The 20,031-nt window shown below is 46.6% G+C and overlaps 1 protein-coding gene across 3 annotated transcripts; it reads left to right on the top strand.

Moving 5' to 3' along the window:
- The first annotated feature begins 8,357 nt into the window (after positions 1-8,357).
- On the top strand, positions 8,358-17,024 carry LOC129512971 (DLA class I histocompatibility antigen, A9/A9 alpha chain-like). Of its 3 annotated transcripts, XM_055330593.1 has the most exons (6): positions 8,358-8,461; positions 8,646-8,915; positions 9,109-9,390; positions 15,900-16,147; positions 16,240-16,353; positions 16,780-16,815. In XM_055330593.1, the coding sequence occupies exons 1-6, from the start codon at positions 8,392-8,394 to the stop codon at positions 16,798-16,800; spliced, it is 1,005 nt and encodes a 334-aa protein (XP_055186568.1). In that variant the 5' UTR covers positions 8,358-8,391; the 3' UTR covers positions 16,801-16,815. The 3 variants fall into 3 exon arrangements, with proteins under 3 accessions (XP_055186568.1, XP_055186566.1, XP_055186567.1); XM_055330591.1 differs by having other exon boundaries at positions 16,240-17,024; XM_055330592.1 differs by having other exon boundaries at positions 9,115-9,390; positions 16,240-17,010.
- Positions 17,025-20,031: the final 3,007 nt, after the last annotated feature.

Raw genomic sequence — 20,031 nt, 5'->3', positions numbered from 1 at the left:
ACATTCCCACCAACAGTGCAAGAGGGTTCCCCTTTCTCCACATCCTCTCCAACATTTGTTATTTCCTGTCTTAATTTTCACTGTTCTCACAGGTGTGAGGTGGTTATCTCGTGGTTTTGATTTGTATTTCCCTGATGGCCAGTGGTGCGGAGCATTTTCTCATGTGCTTGTTGGCCATGTGTATGTCTTCTTTGGTGAAATTTCTGTTCATGTCTTTGCCCATTTCATGATTGGATTGTTTCTTTGCTGTTGAGTTTTAATAAGTTCTTTATAGATCTTGGATACTAGCTCTTTATCTAATATGTCATTTGCAATCAGAAGGGCTCATTCAGCAAGTGTCTCTTAGTCCCTCTCTGGGCCAGATATGCTCAAGGTCTGCAGCTGGTTGGTGGGAAAGCCTGGAGAATTCATTCCCAGGTCTACCTGAAAAGCTCAGATCTATTGACTTGGCTGAAGTAATGATGACCCCTTTATTTCCTGTTTCTCTTTTTGCTGGCCCAGAATGACATTTCTTGTCTGTTGTGCACTGCATGTTGTAGGGATTTGCATTCTTTAGTAGTTTTGAGCACTGTTGTGTCATTGTACCCTTGGCTTCTGAAAAGAATGTGACCACTATTAATCGATTTTGAGCTTTGTTGAACTTGTGAGCCCTCACTATAAATCTGTAGTAAAACAGATGTGTGATGTGAGCCGTGTGTATACGTGTTAACCTTTTTGCAGTATATTCTGAAATGTCCTGTGGCTGGAGTGTATAGTTACGTCCTCACGTGTAGAGGTGGCTCAGAAGGGAGTAGATGGTCCCAGTTTTGGTCATTTGGGAGAAAGTTAGGCCTTCAGAAAAATATATCTCAGGAAACAAGATGGCTGGAGAGTGGACAGTTGCTAACCAGCTCACTGTTTTTGTGACATCATGCTGAATTTGGTGGGAAGATGGCCTCTGCCATAGCATGGAGATCCAGGAACTGGGAAGGGTGACCTTCCTGGAGGTCAGTGGCTCTCAAACTTGGGGCGGGGGGAGCTGAAGCACCAAGACCTCACATTCTTCATTAGCTGACATGTTCTCACTTTTTAAAGATTTTTATTTATTTATTCACGAGAGATGGAGAGGCAGAGATATAGGCAGAGGGAGAAGCAGGCAGGGAGCCCGATGTGGGACTTGATCCTGGACCCCAGGATCATGCCCTGAGTCAAAGGCAGACGCTCAACCACTGAGCCTTCCAGGCATCCCATGTTCTCACTTTTCAGTGGAAAAAGAACCAAGAACTTTGGTAGGATTTTGGGGGATGAGAAGCTTCATGTTTCTTAGCGATAGGGTTATGTATGATTCATATTTGACTTGTATATGTATGGCTTTAGTTATTGGAACATAAGAAGCCCAAACTAATGTGGGAAACTATCCAGTATAAGGTTAAAGAGACTATAAGCAACTAATATTGAAGCTAAACTAACCACCATCTATAAATTAAAAGCAAGATTTGTAGCCATTAAGAAAATACAGCAGATGAGACTATTGTAGGACAATCTAAATGATGCACTAATAATAAAGTATCCTTCCTGAAAAGTAGGGATTTCTACCATCTGAGTTCTATTTTAGGTTATGAGCTCTAAAATGGATTAACCTCCAATAATTTACAGTAGATAGTCCTGAACTCTAAAATAGAGTCTGAATTTGGATGTTCATCTATGAGAATTGGTATAAGGGAAAGACTATTTGAGTCAGTTCAATTCTATTGAATGAGTTTTGGATCTCATAATCATGGAAATGAAGGAATGAAGGTAAATATCTGTAAGCCAGATTACCTAATTTTGTGTTACTGTGTGTATATATATATATATATATATATATATGTTTATTTATTTATTTATTCCTGGGTATCTCACAGTGTCTCTTTAGAAAAGAATAATCATTTAAGAGAGAATGAGCATGGGGGTGGGGAGGGACAGAGGGAGAAGCAGACTCCCTGCTGCTGAGCAGGGAGCCTGTCATAGTGTTTTGATAGTCTTTTTTCCACCCTTTTTATGAAAAGGCTTTATGTTTAATACAGACATTCAAATGAGAGTTAGGTCTGGCTTCTGCAGGAGGAGCCTGTTTTCAGCCAGAGAGAAGCACAGGATTATGGGAAACATCATCCACAAAGTTGAAGGGCTGCAGAGCTCCCTGAGGCCAATGTGCTGATACTGCATCCTACCCAGTGAATTGGCAGGACTGAGGTGACTGACATGAATTACTGTACCCTCTATATGAAACTTGTGGAGGTGGGTCCTTAAGAATATTGAAATCCATTGAATCTGCTGGACAGTTTTTGTTTTTGTCATAGGTGACCTTCACAGTAACCTTTCAAGAGAGCTTTCTCATTTCACTTTTTTTTTTTTTTGCATGTGGTTGTCCAGCAATTGTTCTAGCACTGTTTATTAACAGATTACCTTTTCTCCATTTTATGGCCCTTGCTTTCATGTCAAAAATCAGTTGACTATATTTATCTGGGTCTGTTTCTGGATTTTCTGTTCTCTTCCATTGATATACTTCTTTTTTCACCAGTACTGTATACACTGTCTTGATTACTATAGCTTTATAGTAAGTCTTGAAGTCAGGTAGTATCAGTTCTCATAATGCTGTGTTCTTATGGTAGACTGGCTATTCTGGCTCTTTTGCCTCTCCACATAAACTTCAGAGTCACCTTGTTATCCACAAAATAACTTGCTGAGGGGCGCCTGGGTGGCTTGGTTGAATGTCTGCCTTTGGCTCAGGTCTTGGGTTCCTGGGATTGAGTCCTGTGTCAGGCTCCCTGTAGGGAGCTCTGCTTCTCCCTCTGCTATGTCTCTGATTATTCTATGTCTCATGAATAAATAAGATCTTTTTTTTTTTTTTTTAATAAATAAGATCTTAAAAAAAGAAAAAAAACTTGAGATTTTGAATGGGATTGAGTTGAATTTATTTTATTTTATTTTTTTTTTAATTTTTATTTATTTATGATAGTCAGAGAGAGAGAGAGAGGCGCAGAGACACAGGCAGAGGGAGAAGCAGGCTCCATGCACCGGGAGCCCGACGTGGGATTCGATCCTGGGTCTCCAGGATCGCGCCCTAGGCCAAAGGCAGGCGCCAAACCGCTGCGCCACCCAGGGATCCCGGATTGAGTTGAATTTAAAGACCAAGTTGGGAAGAACTGACATTTTGGCAATATCAAGTCTTCCTACCCATGAATGTGGAATATCTTTCATTATTTAGTTCTTTGATTTCCTTTATCAGGGTTTTGTCAACTTCCACTTGTGCATTGCTAGTATACAGATGGTCCCCAATTTACAACGGTTTGACTTGCAATTTTTTTGGCTTTTACACATTCAATAGAAAGCGTAATTCAGATTTTGAATTTTGATCTTTTCCCAGGCTAGTGATGTAGTATAGTACTCTTGTGATTCTGGGCAGTAGCAGTCACAGCTCCCAGTCAGACATGTCACTGTGAGGGTAAACAACCAATACACTTAGAACAATTCTGTACCCATACAATTATCTTGTTTTTCACTTTTAATACAGTATTCAAGAAGTTGCATATTTTATTCAACACTTTTTAAAAAGTTTTTTTTTTTAAGATTTTATTTATTTATGAGAGACACAGAGAGGGCAGAGACATAGGCAGAGGGAGAAGCAGGCTCCCCACTGGGATCTGATGCGGGACTCAATCCCAAGACCCTAGGATCATGCCCTGAGCCAAAGGCAGATGCTCAACTGCTGAGCCACCCAGCAGTCCCTAAAAAGTTTTTATTTATATAAGTAATCTCTACACCCAACATGGGGCTCAAATTCACAACCCCAAGAATAAGAGTCCCGTGTTCTGGTTGAGCCAGCCAAATGCCCCTCAACACTTGATTATAAAATTGGCTTTGTGTGAGGTAATTTTGCCCAACTCTAAGATAACGTAAGTGTTCTGAGTGTGTGTTTAAGGTAGGCTAGACTTAGCTACTGTGTTTGGTAGGTTAGGTGTATTTAACAAATTTTTTAATCAAAACCACAATGGGATATACCTAACACTGGTCAGAATGACTAAAATTAACAAGTCAAGAAACAATAAGTGTTGGTGCTGATGTGGAGAAAGAGAGTACTGTTGGTGGGAGTACAGCCGGTACAGCCACTCTAGAAAACAGTAGGAGGTTCCTCAGAAAGTTGAAAATAGACCTACCTTACAACCCAACAATTGCATAACTAGGTATCTACCCCAAAGATACAAACGTAGTGATCTGAAGGGGCACCTGCGCTCCAATGTTTATAGCAGCAATGTCCACAATAGCTAAACTATGGAAAGAGCCCAGATGTCCAACAGATGAATGGATACAGAAGATGTGGTATGGGATCCCTGGGTGGCTCCGTGCCAGTAGCCCTAGAAGGCTCCCAGCTGTTGACAGCACTGACTTATGAGAGAACCCTCTTGAATGAGGGTGAGCCTCCAGATGACAATAGCCACAGACCATGTCAGATGGAGCAGAAGAGCTGCCTGCTGAGCCCAGTCAATGCATAGAATGACCGCTAATAAAAAGGTAGTTTTATTTTGGGATTGTTACCCAGCCAGCAATAGGTAACAGGAATGCATACTATATAATACCATAATAATGCTACTATTTTTATTGTCCGTCTTTCCTATCAGACTGTAAGCATCAGGAGAGTAGGCATTTTTTCTCTTGATTAAATGATAACCAGGCCTAAAATCATGCCCTGCACAGACACTCCCTAAATATTTGTGAATAAATGAATACATGCTGTGGCCACTTAAAGTGGGTCTGAAACTGAAAGAGCTTCGCGGTGTTTGGTTTTGGAGATTGTCTTAGTCTGCTTGGGTATTCATCACAAAATATCACAGATCGAGTGGCTTAACATACTCTTTGGAGTCTCTTATAAGGACTCTAAACCCATTGATGAGGGCTCTACTCATGATATCACTCCCAAAAGCCTCAACTTCTAATACCATCATACTGAGGATTATATTTCAACATGTGTATCTGGGTGGGGCACATAAAGTCTATAGCACCGCCATAGTGTTGGGTCAGTGGTTAGGGTAGAAATGAGATTTGGGACTGGGGATGTAGCATGAGTTTCTAAGTTCAGGGGTTGAGAGTAGCAGAGAACAGGGCCTGAGGGGTCCACTCTCAGGGTGCTTGGGTTACCAGAGAGGAAGCATGCAGACTCCTCGGCAGTGATTTATGGAGGGTGTAGGGACTGCTGGGAAATGGGTGGTCAGTACCCTGGGTCCTGTTACTGAGGTCCTTGTAGTCCACATCAGTGTCCAGCCCACACTACATGTTCAGCTGAGGGGATCCTCAGCTTGGTGGGGAGGCTCTGCTTGCCATAGAGGAGGAAGGAACAACTGAAGGCTGACGACTGAAGTGTGCTCAGCCATGGTCATAAGGTACTAACACAGAGTGGGACCTTGAAAACCCAGGGTTGGTGGTCCCTATAGGGCTGGTACCGCATCTGCCCTTCACTCTGGTCCAGGACCCAGAGAGCCCTCTCCATGTAAACAGGTGTCCCTTAGACCAGCCCTTCCCATGCTCCTCTTCTCCCTGACTCCTTCCCTCCTTGGAAGCTCTTCCCCTCTCATGTTCTTATTTACACCCTAGCCTCACTCCCCAGGAGCATCCTCCCTTTTCTAGACCCAATGCACTGTGGGCTTCTGCCCCTCATCCTTCATGCTATGTTCTCAGACTTACTGAACTGAGTCCAGCCCCAGAGGCAGCAGCAGAAAGAAGTGACAGGAACTTAGGAGCCCTAGGTCCTATCTTTGGAGACAGGGCACTCAATTTCTTTGTGCGGTCCATACCAGATCTGGGAACCAGCTGTGATTGCCTGGAGACCTTGCCCCTGAGGGCAGAATCAGTGATCATGCAAAGGAAACATCTATGTTATTGTGGTTTTGGGGGAACATTTTGCAACCCAGCCTGACATGGACAGGGGCAGCCTTTTGTGTTCAAAGCCCTGATCTGGTGTTGGGAGCAGAGGGAGACCCTGGGAGGTCCTTGCTGTGCAAGAGAAAGGAGAACTTGGTCTTCCAACCTCATCCCTGTGACCACACGGGGGCGCCGCTGCGTTGCTCCTGAATTCTGACTGAGCAGCCTGGGAGGGTCTGGGCTGTAAGTTGCTCAGGGGAGGCTGACCTGGAGCTTGGGCATCATCAATACTGCCACAAAGGAGCTTCTGAACAGCCCTGGACTCCACAGGTGTCAAGATCAGGAATGCGGCAAGGATTGAAGGAGAGGAGAGGTAGGAGCCTTGAGTCATTCATCGGGTTTCTGCTTCTCCACTGTGACCCCTCTCTCCAGCTCCTTGATGACAGTGCCCAGAAAAACCGAAAAGAAACATTTTATTTTCCTATTTCTTTTCAGGACTTTTTTATTTTTATTTTTTATTTTTTTTTTAATTTTTATTTATTTATGATAGTCACATAGAATGAGAGAGAGAAGCAGAGACACAGGCAGAGGGAGAAGCAGGCTCCATGCACTGGGAGCCCGACGTGGGATTCGATCCCGGGTCTCCAGGATCGCGCCCTGGGCCAAAGGCAGGCGCCAAACCGCTGCGCCACCCAGGGATCCCAGGACTTTTTTATTTTTTAAAAAGTATGTTTCATGCCCAGCATGGAGGTTGAACTCATGACCAAGATCCAAGCCGAGATCAAGAGTTGAATGCCTAACTGACCGAGCCACCCAGGAGCCCTTCCAGTACTTCTTTTTTCTTTTAAAGATTTTATTTATGAGAGACACACAGAGAGAGGCAGAGAGACACAGGCAGAGGGAGAAGCAGGCTCCCTGTGGGGAGCCCACTGTGGAACTTGATCCCAGGACCGGAGGATCAGGACCTGAGCCACCGGCAGACGCTCAACCTCTGAACCACCCAGGTGTCCCTCTAGAGGCTTCCTAAGTGAGATGGAGGAGCGTTTGAGTGGCTCAGTTGGTTAAGTGTCTGCTTTTGGCTCAAGTGATCTCAGGGTCCTGGGATGGAGCCCCAAGTTGGGCTCCCTGCTCAGGGGGGAGCCTGCTTCTCCCTCTGCTCTTTACCCTACCTGTGTGTGTGTTCTAGCTCAAATAAACAAATAAAATCTTTAAAAATAATAGAGCCCTGAAGCATTTTCAGTGATGAAATGACACAACCTGATTCATAGCAGGATCGCTGTCTGTCCCAGGTGGCGAGAGTGGCCCTAGGGTAGCAAGTGTTGGGAGTGGCAGCAGGGCCCCAATCAGGAGTGAGAGGGGGTGGAGACTCGGGATGAGGGGCCCTAATTGATGAGAGATGGAGAGAAGGGCTGCAGACCCAGGTGGAGGGAGAGAAGCAGAGGTGACCAGTTTTACAGCAGTGGAATCCTCACATTTAAATACGTTGTTATACAGCCTTTTTAAAAATGGAATCTCTATTTCCAGGTCTTAGCAAGATATTTTTTGCATCTAGAATTTACTATATTCTGTGGGGCTGCCTGAAAATCAGTTGCCTCCTTATGCAAATCAGCTTAAAAAATGTCTAGATAAAATATGTGCACTGCTTAGATGTGAATAATGCATAAAAGGAGGCAATGCAGGAGCACTGGCGAAGGGCATTTGAATGCATGGAACATTGCAAATCTGAGGTGCTTCAAGTTTGTACATGCTCCTGATCGAAATGTATAGAATCAAACCATGCTTCCATGTATTGAGGATATGAGGGGAACTCACACAGAAATTTGGGGCTATGGAATGAAGATTGTTTTGTTTATTTTTAAAGATTTTATTTATTCATGAGAGACACACAGAGGCAGAGACACAGGCTCCCTATTCGGGCCTTGATCCCAAGACTCCAGGGATCACGACCTGAGCCACGGGCAGAAGCTCAACCACTGAGCCGCCCAGGTGCCCACAACTTCAGGTTTGAAGAGAAAATCCCTGGCTCTCCATCTCCATTCCCAGGCGAGCTCACTATCTGGCATCCAGTTTCCTGGCGGTGATTTTTCTTTCAGAAGAGTACGGAGAAGTAAGGAGTAGTTCAGCTCAAGTCGAGGGTTTCCACAAACGTAAGGGACAAAAAGGGGCTGATCCCTGCCTGGTGTCTGTCCCTGGTTTCCTCAGAAGGACCGCCGGCCCGGCCTCAGGGAGACAGTGAGAGAGCGCTCCGTGCAGGTGGCGGGGAATCCGGGCAAAGTCCTGGGTCTCCGGGAAGACCCAGAGCGGTGTCTGGGGGCGGGGAAGCCCAGTTCCGTGCCCCGCGCGCCTCTCTTCCCTCTCCCAACCTGCCTCAGGGCCTCCCGCCTGGATGCTCGGGACTTGGCCCCAGCTCGCACTCCCATTGGGTGGCGGGGTTCTAGAGGAGCCCGTCGGCGTCACCGGGGTTTCCGGCCTGTGGGGCCACCCCTGCCGGCTCTTAGAGTCTCTGGAACCCCAAGGATGCGAGTCGTGATGCGCGGGGCCCCCTGCTGCCTTCGGGCGGCCCTGGCCGTGACCCTGACCCGGGCGGGTGAGTGCGGGCGGGAGCGAGGGGACCCCGGGAAGCCGCCTCCCCGCCGCCCCCGGCCCCCCGCGGCCTGGGCTCCCCCGTCCCTCCCGCCTCCGCCCTGCCCCCCCCCCGGGATCTCCCCCCGGGCCCCGGGCCCCGCGGCGGGAGGGGGGTCGGGCGGGGTCTCAGCCCCTCCGCTCCGCAGGCTCCCACTCCCTGAGGTATGTCTACACGTCCGTGTCCCGGCCCGGCCGCGGGGACCCCCGCTTCATCGCCGTCGGCTACGTGGACGACACGCAGTTCGTGCGGTTCGACAGCGACGCGGCCACTGGGAGGACGGAGCCGCGGGCGCCGTGGGTGGAGCAGGAGGGGCCGGAGTATTGGGACCGGGAGACGCGGATCTTCAAGGAGACCGCACAGGTGTACCGAGTGGACCTGGACACCCTGCGCGGCTACTACAACCAGAGCGAGGCCGGTGAGCGACGCGGGCCGGGGCCAGGGCACGACCCCCCTCCCCGCCGACCGGCCGGGGTCGCCCCGAGTGTCCGGGTCCGGGCGTCACCCCGAGTCCGAGGTCCCCGCCCCTCCCCCTCGTCCGTCCCGAACCCGCGGGAACTCCCGGGAGGTTTTACTTTCTCTTTGGACTGAGTGGCGGCCTGTCGGGGCAGGGCCAGGGTCTCACACCATCCAGACCATGTACGGCTGTGACCTGGGGCCGGACGGGCGCCTCCTCCGCGGGTACATGCAGGACGCCTACGACGGCGCCGATTACATCGCCCTGAACGAGGACCTGCGCTCCTGGACCGCGGCGGACACGGCGGCGCAGATCACCCGGCGCAAGTGGGAGGCGGCAGGTGATGCAGAGCACCTGAGGAACTACCTGGAGATGACGTGCGTGGAGGGGCTGCGGAGGTACCTGGAGATGGGGAAGGAGACGCTGTTGCGCGCAGGTACTGGGGCGCGGCCTCCGGAATCTCGCCTCAGGCTGAGGCCTCGGGAGAGGATAGGAAGAAATAGAATCCACACCAGTATATGGCCCTCCCATGGGTCATGGATGGAGAGACTAACTCTGCCTAGGTTTTCAGATCCGGTACCAGAGAGTGGCCCTAAGGGTCTGCCTTTCTCCTAAGGACCATTAAGGTCACATTCCCTCCAGGGATGGAGGAGGAGACCATTTCTTTCTTTTTTTTTTTTTTTTTTAAATTTTTATTTATGATAGTCACAGAGAGAGAGAGAGAGAGAGAGAGGCAGAGACGCAGGCAGAGGGAGAAGCAGGCTCCATGCACCGGGAGCCCGACGTGGGATTTGATTGATCCCAGGTCTCCAGGATCGCGCCCTGGGCCAAAGGCAGGTGCTAAACCGCTGAGCCACCCAGTGATCCCTAAAATAAATTTTATTTTATTTTATTTATTTATTTATTTAAAAAATTTTTTTAAGATTTATTTATTTATTCAGAGAAAGAGAGAGAGGCAGAGACACAGGCAGAGGGAGAACCAGGCTCCATGCAGGGAGCCCGACGTGGGACTTGATCCCCGGTCTCCAGGATCACACCCCAAGCTGCAGGCGGCGCTAAACCACTGCACCACTGGGGCTGCCCTATTTATTTAAATTTATGATAGTCACACAGAGAGAGAGAGAGAGGCAGAGACATAGGCAGAGGGAGAAGCAGACTCCATGCACCGGGAGCCCGACGTGGGATTCGATCCCGGGTCTCCAGGATCACGCCCTGGGCCAAAGGCAGGCGCCAAACCGCTGCGCCACCCAGGGATCCCTAAAATAAATTTTAAACTTAAATTCAGTTTAGTTAACATATGCTGTATTATTAGTTTCAGAGATAGAATTTACATGATTCAAAAAAAAAAAAAGAATTTACATGATTCATCAATTGTGTATAACACCCAGTACTCATTACAGTACCTGCTCTCCATGATGCCCATCACCCAGTTATCCTTTCCCCCCACCAACCTCTGCTTTAGCAACTCATAGTTTGTTTCCCAAGAGTTAAGAGACTCTTATGGTTTGTCTCCCTCTCTGATTTCATCTTATTTCATTTTTCCTTCCATTCACCTGTGTTTATGTTTTGTTTCTTAAATTCCACATATGAGTGAAATCATATGATATTTGTCTTTCTCTGATGGACTTATTTCACTTAGCATAATACTCTCTAGTTCATCCACATAATTGCAAATGGCAAGATTTCATTCTTTTTGATGGCTAAGTAATATTCCATTGTATATATGTACCACATTTTCTTTATCCATTCATCTGTTATGGTCATCTGGGCTCACTAAATAGTTTGGCTGTTGTGGACATTGCTGCTATAAATATTGGGGTGCATGTACCCCTTGGAATCATTATGTGTGTATTCTTTGGATAAATACCTAGTAGTGCAATTGCTGGGTAGTAGGGTAGTTCTAGTTCTACCTTTTTGAGGAACCTCCATACTGTTTTTTAGAGTGGCTGCTCCAACTTTCATTCCCACCAACAGTAGGAGACATCTTTTCTCTGCATCCATGACAACATCTATTATTTCCTGAGTTGTTAATTTTAGCCATTCTGACTGATGTGAGGTGGTATCTCATTGTGATTTTGATTTGTATTTCCCTGATGCTGAGTGATGTGGAGCATTTTTTCATGTGTCTGTTGGCCATTTGTATGTCTTCTTTGGAGAAATATCTGTTCATGTCTTTGGCCCATTTCTTACCTGGATTTTTGTTTATGAGTTTGATAAGTTTCTTTAGCTCTTGGATACTAACCCTTTGTCTGATATGTCATTTGCAAATATCTTCTCCCATTCTGTAGGTTGCCTTTTAGTTTTGTTGATTGTTTTCTTTGCTGTGCAAAAGCTTTTTATCTTGGTGAAGTCCCAATTGTTCATTTGGTTTTGTTTGCCTTTGGAGACAGTCTAGCAAGAAGTTGCTGTGGCTGAGGTCAAAGAGTTGCTGTCTGTGTTCTCTAGGATTTTGAGGAGTTCCTGTCTCACATTTAGGTCTTTGATAAATTTTATTTTTGTGTATAGTGTAAGAGAGTGGTTCAATTTCATTCTTCTGCATGTGGCTATCCAATTTTCCCAATGCCATTTGTTGAAGAGACTGTTTTTTTCCTTGGGGATTCTTTCTTGCTTTGTCAAAGATGAGTTGACCATAGAATTGAGGGTCCATTTCTGGATTCTCTATTCTGTTCCAATGATCTCTGTGTCTGTTTTTGTGCCAGTACCATACTTTCTTGATGATTACAGCTTTGTAATATAACTTGAAGTCTGGAATTATGACGACTCCAGCTTTGATTTACTTTTTCAACATTGCTTTGGCTATTCAGGGTCTTCTCTGGTTCCATACAAATTTTAGGATTATTTACTCTGGCTCTGTGAAAAATGCTGATGGTATTTTGATAGGGATTGCATTAAATGAGTGGATTGTCCTGGGTAGCATAGACATTTTAACTGTATTTGTTCTTCTAATCCATGAGCATGGAACATTTTTCCATCTCTTTATCTCTTCTCAATTTCTTTCATAAGTGTTCTACAGTTTTCAGAGTGCAGATCTTTTACCACTTTGGTTAGATTTATTCCTAGGTATCTTATGGTTTTTGGTGCAACTGTAAATGGGATCGATTCTTTGATTTCTCTTTCTTCTACCTCTTTGTTAGTGTATAGAAATGCAATTGACTTCTATGCATCAATTTTATATCATGTGACTTTGCTGAATTTCTGTTACAGATCCAGCTATTTTTTGTAGAGTCTCTTGGGTTTTCTACATAGAGTATCATCTCATCTGTGAAGAGTTAAAGTTTGACTTCCTGGCCAATTTGGATGCCTTTTATTTCTTTTCGTTGTCTCATCGCTGAGGCTAGGATTTCTGGTACTGTGTTGAACAGCAGTGGTGAGAGTGGATATCCCTGTTTTGTTCCTGACCTTAGGGGAAAAGCTCTCAGTTTTTCCCCCTTGAGGATGATAATCATTGTGGGTCTTTCATATGGCTTTTATGATATTGAGATATGTTCCCTTGATACCTACATGGTGGAGAGTTTTTAATCAAGAAAGGATGCTGGGACAGCCTGGGTGGCTCAGCGGTTTAGCACTGCCTTCGGCCCAGGATGTGATCCTGGAGACCCAGGATCGAGTCCCATGTCAGGCTCCTTGCAGGGAGCCTGCTTCTCCCTCTGCCTGTGTCTCTGCCTCTCTCTCTGTTTGTCTTCCATGAATAAATAATAAAATATTTTTTTAAAAAAGAAAGGATTCTGTATTTTGTCAAACGCTTTTTCTCCATATATTGACAGGATCATATGATTCTTTTCCTTTCTTTTATTAATTTGTGGAAGTTGAACCACCTATGCAGTCCAGTGATAAATCCCACTTGGTTGTGGTGAATAATCCTTTTAATGTACTGTTGGATCCTATCAGCTAGTATCTTGGTGAGAATTTTTGCATCCATGTTCATCAGGGATATTGACCTGTAATTCTCCTATTTAGTGAGGCCGTTGTTTGGTTATGGGATCAAAGTAATGCTGGCCTCATAGAATGAGTTTGCAAGTTTTCCTTCCATTTCTATTTTTTGAAACAGCTTTAGAAGAATAGATATTAATTCTTCTTTAAATGTTTGGTAGAATTCCCCTGGGAAGTCATCCGGCCCTGGACTCTTCTTTGTTGGGAATTTTTGATTACTTCTTCAATTTCTTTCCTGGTTATGGGTCTGTTCAGGTTTTCTATTTATTCCTGTTTCAGTTTGGTAGTTTATATGTTTCTAGGAATGCATCAATTTCTTCCAGATCGCCTAATTTGTTGGCATGTAGTTGCTCATAATATGTTCTTATAATTGTTTGTATTTCTTTGGTATTTTAAAAAAGATTTTATTTATTTATTCATGAGAGACACAGAGAGAGAGGCAGAGACACAGGCAGAGGAAGAAGAAGGCTCCATGCAGGGAGCCCAATGCGAGACTCAATCCCAGGACCCCAGGATCACGCCCTGAGCCAAAGGCAGATGCTTAACCGCGGAGCCACCCTCAGGCATCCCTCCACCTCCTCACTTTCAATCTAGAGGTGTCTTTGGGTCTAAATGAGTCTAAAATGAGTCTCTTGTAAGCAGCATATTGATGGGTCTTGTATTTTTTTTTTAAATCCATTATGATACCCTGTGTCTTTTGATTGGAGCATTTAGTCCATTTACGTTCAGAGTAATTTTGAAAGATATGAATTTAGTGCTATTCTATTACCTGTAAAGTCGCTATTCCTATAAATTGTCTCTTTTCCTTTCTGATCTTTGTTACTTTCGGGCTCTCCCTTCACTCAAAGGATCCCCTTTAATATTCCTTGCAGGGCTGATTTAGTATTCACAAATTTCTCTTTTCTCTTTTTTTTTTTTTAGATTTTATTTATTTATTCATGAGAGACACACAGAGAGAGGCAGAGGCACAGGCAGAGGGAGGAGAAATAGGCTCCATGCAGGGAGCCCAATGTGGTACTCAATCTTGGGATTCCAGGATCATGCCCTGAGCCAAAGGCAGACACTCGACCACTGAGCCACCCAGGCATCCCAAATTCCTCTAGTTTTTATTTTTCCTGGACACTCTTTATCTCTCCTTCTATTTTGAATTACAGCCTTGGTGGATAAAATATTCTTGGCTGCATATTTTTCCCATTTAGCACATTGAATATATCATGCCAGCTCTTTCTGGCTTGTCCAGTTTCTGTGGACAGGACTGCTGTCAGCCTTATGTGTCTACCCTTGTAGGTTAAGGAACTCTTATCCCTGAGGCATCCCCTGAGTGTGTTTTGGTCTGCTTATAAAAGAAACTAGATCTCGGTGATGGCTGGGTGGTTCAGTGGTTGAGCATCTGCCTTTGGCTCAGGGCATGATATTGGGGTCCAGGGATCAAGTTCTGCACTGGGCTCCTTTCAGGGAGCCTGCTTCTCCCTCTGCCTATGTCTCTGCCTCTCTGTGTCTCTCATGAATAAAAAATAAAACCTTACAAAAAATTAAATAAATAAAAGAAACTAGATCCCAAAATAAGAAACATTTATATATATATGTATATGTATATATATATATATATACACAAAAATAAAATTCAACAAAAGGAAACAAAATAAAAATATATAATGCGTATATGAAAATAAAAATTAAAGAATAAAAAAGAATTGAAAAAATAGGAAAATAACTGAAAATAATACTGAAAGACTAGAGAATAAAAAAAAAACCATAAATGGTATATACTGTTTTCCTTGAGAGCTGAAGCTTTGCTGTCTGCTCTGATCAGTAAACCTGGTGCCCGCTGGTTGTGCTGGTCTTCTGTGGGAGGGTCCTGCTGCGCTGATCCTCAGGTGGACTTTGCCCCCGGGGAAGTGCACTTCTCTTGCACAGAGGCCGAGCTCAGTGTAAGTGGCTCTGGATTCCACTAAGTGGCCCTGTTTTGCACCCTGAAGGCTTTCGGCTCTCATGAGCAGGATGAATAGGGCTGCATCCTGCTCTCTAGTCTTGGAGCTGAAAATTCACACCCGCACTCTTCAGTGAGCCCTCATGAAAAGCAGTTGATCACCTTGTCTCCCAGGTGTTCACCTAGCCTGTGACTGAGGATTTTTTTAAAAAAAGATTTTATTTATCTATTCATGAGAATACACAGAGAGGAGAGAGAAAGAGGCAGAGACACAGGCAGAGGGAGAAGCAGGCTTCACGCAGGGAGCCGGACGTGGGACTCGATCCCGGGTCTCCAGGATCACACCCTGGGCTGCAGGCGGCACTAAACTGCTGAGCCACCGGGGCTGCCCAACTGCATTTTTATCTCAGGCAGGCGACTGAGTTTTAAGACGCCAAACCTGACACACTCCCGCTGTGTGGACCCATGCAGTTCCTCCCCAGGAAGGAAGAGGGGTATAGCTGTGCTTCTCCCACCTGCTGGGCCCCTGCTCGGAGAGCAGTTTGCCTGACTGTGTAGCGGTTTGTGGTTCATGGCCACACTGAGCAGAAACCCGGCACCAAAACTCGCTGATCGCAGCTGGCTTCCCCAGTGGGTGCCTGGGACCTGCTGTGCTCAGACACCCCCATTCTTCATCCTGAGACCCTGCTGTCCCACCTGGGATTTTGCCTCCATCGCCGCCTGAGTCCCTTTAACCCAGGGACTCCCCACTGTAGAGACTTCTAGAAGTTCTGATTTTGTGCTCCCGCTGCATACAATGCTTTGCAGTAGCCCCTGTAGGCAGCGCCCTTCCCTCTGCTGTATCTTTTGATATTTCACCCTGGATTTGGGTCCTCGCACTTCCTACCTCCCACAAAGTGGTTGCTTTTCTACTTGTACAATTGCAGCATTTCTTTTCTCAGATTTCCGATCTAATTCTCAGGTTTTCAGAATGATTTGATAAATATCTAGCTGTATTCCAGGGACCAGATGAAGTTAAGGTCTCCTATTCCTCTGCCATCTTAACTCCTCCCTAAGTTCCTGAATTTTCTGACCCTTCTCTTCAGATCCCCCAAAGGCACTCTCACCCACCACCCCTTCTCTGACTGTGAGGTCACCCTGCGGAGATCACCCTGACCTGCCAAGTGGGATGGGGAGGACCAGACCCAGGACACAGACCTTGTGGAGACCAGGCCTGCAGGAGATGGGACCTTCCAGAAGTGGGTGGCTGTGGTGGTGCCCTCTGGACAGGAGCAGAGATACACGTGCCACATGCAGCATGAGGGGCTGGCGGAGCCTGTCACCCGGAGATGGGGTAAGGAAATCAGGAGCCCTTGTGGTAGAACTTCAGTAGAGTTGAGGGTGAGACCTGGGGGGCAAGGCCCTCACCTCATCCTCTCTTCCCAGAGTCCCCTCCTCGGCTCACCATCCCCATCATGGGCATCGTTGCTGGTCTGCTTGTCTTTGTGGTTTCTGGTGCTATGGTGGCTGGAGCTGTCCTGTGGAGGAAGTAGATCTCAGGTACGGAGGGGATGCTCTGAGTTTTCTCAGTGTTTCAAGCCCAGGTAGAAGTTTGTCCTATCTCATTTAGGGGAAGTGCTACCCGCACACATGTGCTTGTCCACTCCATTGTGCAACTCATTGCTACATTCACTGTGTAGTAAAGCACATGTGAGAGTGAAGGACAAACTCATCCCTCCTGTTGAATGTGGTGATGGAATCTGATCTCCAGTGGTCACAGGTCAGAGAGCAAGGTCCTTGCTGAGGACAGACTCCAGGAGAATGGTTGGTCTCATCCTGCTATCTTTTTTCTTCATGTCCCTGATTCTTCCATAGGTCTATAGTTAAAGTTTTGGAAACTTCCGTGTGGTCCAGGCTATGAGTTTCACCTAGGATCTCAGGCCATGCCTTCTCCATGGCATCTCATGTGATGTTTTCTTTCCACAGGTGGAAGAAGGATTATGCTGAGGCTGCACATGAGTATGGAGGGGGTGATCCCTGAAACCCCGGGGTGGTATAGACAGGACCCCATGGGGAGCTTGGCACCCCCCCCCCACTAGCTCCTCCTTTGGTCTCATCTCCTCTGGCTCTGACCACATTCTATCTGTTCTGCCCCAGGCAGTGACAGTGCCCAGGGCTCTCTCTCTGCTTCTACTGGTGAGACCTTGGAGGGCCTGAAGGGGGGAGTGGGGAGGGGACTGGGCCGTGATTGGGTAGTGGGGATTCTTTGAGTAGGATATTTTGAGCATGTGCTGAGCTGTTGAGAAAGTCAGCATGTATATGACTGACCCAAATCTGTTCATGATTATTTTATTTCATAGTGTGAACCAGCTGCCTCGTGGGGGACTGAGTGATGCAGGATTTGTTCACTTTCCCACCTTGTGACGTCAACACCCTGATTTCTCTTTCTGCAAAGGGCATGTCTGAATGTGTCTGAAATATGTTCCTATTAACATAATGTGAGGAGGTGGGCAGACTGGCTCCCTCCCCACGTGACTCCCCTCCCCCCGACAGACCTGTGTTCTGCTTTTGTGTTGCTTTTGTGTTGCAGCTGAGGGACGGTGGGTCATCTCCATCCCTGTCTTTATGTTACACCGAGCTACAACTTCTTACTTCCTTATTGAACATAGGACTGTGGATGTGAAATTGTTTTTTCCAGTTCTTGTCATGAGGAGCTGATCAGTTAGTCAGATCTGATCTGAAAGGAGAAGATTCCTAAAGTTTGAGAGAGGGAGTAAATGGGAGCACTGAGACTCTTCCAGAACTTGCAGATTTGGTGTACTGTGTCTACTCTATGTAAGGACAGGAGACGCTGTGAGGAGCCTAGTATGGAGGAGTCTCATGTCCACTTGGTGCTCAGTGCAGCAAGGGTGTGACATGGTCACTCAGCTGAGGACTCTCTCTGCTGTTTTGTCCTTGTCCCTCCAGTAGAACCTGTCCTTCCAGGACCTGTGATCATAGAGACTTGGGCATCACCCAGACCTTGTCCTGCCTCCGGGACCATGGGCATCAATGTTGTGTGGCAGGGTCAGCCTAGGATTGGGCCTGGGTTTGGGCTCTCAGCCCCAGCTCTTGGTGTTTATTTGCTGTTTCTGTGTGTCTGTAGAGGATCAGTCCTCTTCTCATGTTCCTGTGGGAGTTCTGGCCTCATTCATCTTTGGGGGTCTCCTGTCTGACAGCAGCAGGAGGTGGTTGGCCGTCAGTATCTCCACAAGGCCCAGGGCAGCCCCTGTGCACAGGCATCTGTGTATCCAGAGGTTATTTTCAGACTCATTCAAGTCTTATCCTCCTTCTAGGGCTCGATTGTTCTTTCCATCATTTCCCCAGTCTTCTCAGAGGAACAGATACTGGATTGGCAGACAGGAAGCATGCTGTAATTTCTCATTTAAAATCAGTTCTTGTTGTGTTTCCATCCCCTGCTTGCCTGTGCTCTGCCCTAGTGATCCTGTGCTGGCTCCAATCCAAAGTCAAGGTGTTATGAAGCAGAGTCTCCTTGGTTTCTCTTCGGTTGGGAAATAGCACTTGTGAGTCAAGGGTGGTTGTTTTTTGAAAATGGAATGTACGTGGGGTGCAGGAGAGGTGCTGTGAGAGTGGGGAGGGAGGGAGGAGGGATAGCATGGTGAGAGAAGTATAGAGGTGCTGCTGGCAGCCTGATAGGTCACGGTGCTGGAGCTGCCCCAGAGCAGATGTGGTCTGAGGCTGCATTAGCAAAGATACTGACTCTGGAATAGGGAGATGCTACACCGGTCACTCCTTCACTGGTGTGTGTTGTGTGACAGATACATGACACGCCACGTTTTGCATCTGGGAAGTATGGGTGAAGTTCTGTGTTTTTCACGAGGTGCTACTCTGCTGCTAGTCTTCACATCATACTTTTAACAGCAGGAATATACATTAAGATTCCCATGTGGCTGTGCATCAGCCTTACCTGTAGGGCTTATTAAATAGGCAATTCCTTGATCTTGTGCCTAATACTCTGAGTCTCTGAGTCTGGGGAGAGGCCTGTGCATTTTGTGAGAAGCTGCATGAGTGATCCTAGTGTTTGATCCTAGTGCTCAGCGGGAACCACTGCAATCCATGATCAGAGCAAGCCTGGGTGGGGAGGGCATTCAAATTTCTTTTAAATGTGGACTTTTTCCCCTCATAGAGACAAGGCATTTGTTGTCAGTATGAGATGTGCTGTTGTGAGATATGTGGCATTGTTTTATCATGGGATATGGTCAGGTGGGAGGATTAGGGAGCGGTTCACAGTTCAATATGACAAACATCTCTGAATGCTTGTTCTCTGCAACTATTCCTCTGATTGATTTCTTGGAGCAAAGAATGGAATCCAACTTTTCTTGAACTTAGACGAAGGATAGGGGCTACATACATACTTATCTATGTCTTCTATGTATATAAAATATTGTTTGGGGGAAGATCATAACACAGGCTTAGGCTACACAGCCAGGAACAGAATCCACAATTGCACAGTAAACTAGGTCTCACACAGGAACCATGGCTTCTGCTGCTGGGCACAGTTGTCACTGCTCACACCACTGACTCAGTTAATCCAGGACACTGGCTCCCTTGGCTGGGACTGCCATAGCTGCTGCTTGTGGGACTGGATGACACACTGCCACTCCTGCCACCTATGCACATGCCTTCTGCATAGTGGCAGCTTCTCTCTGTCCCCAGGTTGTGAGTCAGGGCCAGCGTGTTGTCACCTGTTTGGTGGAGTCTCATGCTGTGTGTAACTAGAAGGATGTTGGGAAAATAGGACTTCCTCCTCTGTGGAGAGAGGCGGTCTCTTCTAAAGACCCTAAATTTGGAATTCTCCTCATGTAGGAAGGCAGTTGGGGTGAGGGATGGAGAAAGAATGACTAATTGCCATTCTTGGAGCACAGATCTGAGGCTGAAACTTGATCTGGTGTGCTTTGTAGGCACTCAGGTTTGACCGAAGGAACAAGTGTCTAATAAATGACACCTGTCTTCTAATTCCCTTGGTACTACATGATTAGATCCAGCTTTTGTCCACTCCAGTGTTCGCTCAGAGATACATGCAATGGTGTTGTGGGCTGGTGGCATGATGACTCAGGATGTGTTTGCCCTGCCTTTGGCTCCTTGCAAGGAGGAGAACACCCAGGTCTGTAAGACTTCAATGGGTCTGTGTGAGTACCAATGTGTCATGCTGACATTTATATTTCCTTGTGCCTGGCG

Source organism: Nyctereutes procyonoides, unplaced genomic scaffold, assembly GCF_905146905.1.
Source record: "Nyctereutes procyonoides isolate TBG_1078 unplaced genomic scaffold, NYPRO_anot_genome, whole genome shotgun sequence".
In the NCBI taxonomy this organism is placed as follows: Eukaryota; Metazoa; Chordata; class Mammalia; order Carnivora; family Canidae; genus Nyctereutes; species Nyctereutes procyonoides.
This window is presented reverse-complemented; position numbering and strand designations above follow the sequence as displayed.

What these genes read in the sequence shown, in the direction of transcription:
- LOC129512971 (XM_055330591.1), top strand. Translation starts at nt 8,392, where the DNA reads ATGCGAGTCGTGATGCGCGGGGCCCCCTGCTGCCTTCGGGCGGCCCTG. An exon ending in GGAGACGCTGTTGCGCGCAG is followed by an intron (nt 9,391 to 15,899) that starts GTACTGGGGCGC and finishes CCTTCTCTTCAG; the next exon opens with ATCCCCCAAAGGCACTCTCA. An exon ending in GCCTGTCACCCGGAGATGGG is followed by an intron (nt 16,148 to 16,239) that starts GTAAGGAAATCA and finishes CTCTCTTCCCAG; the next exon opens with AGTCCCCTCCTCGGCTCACC.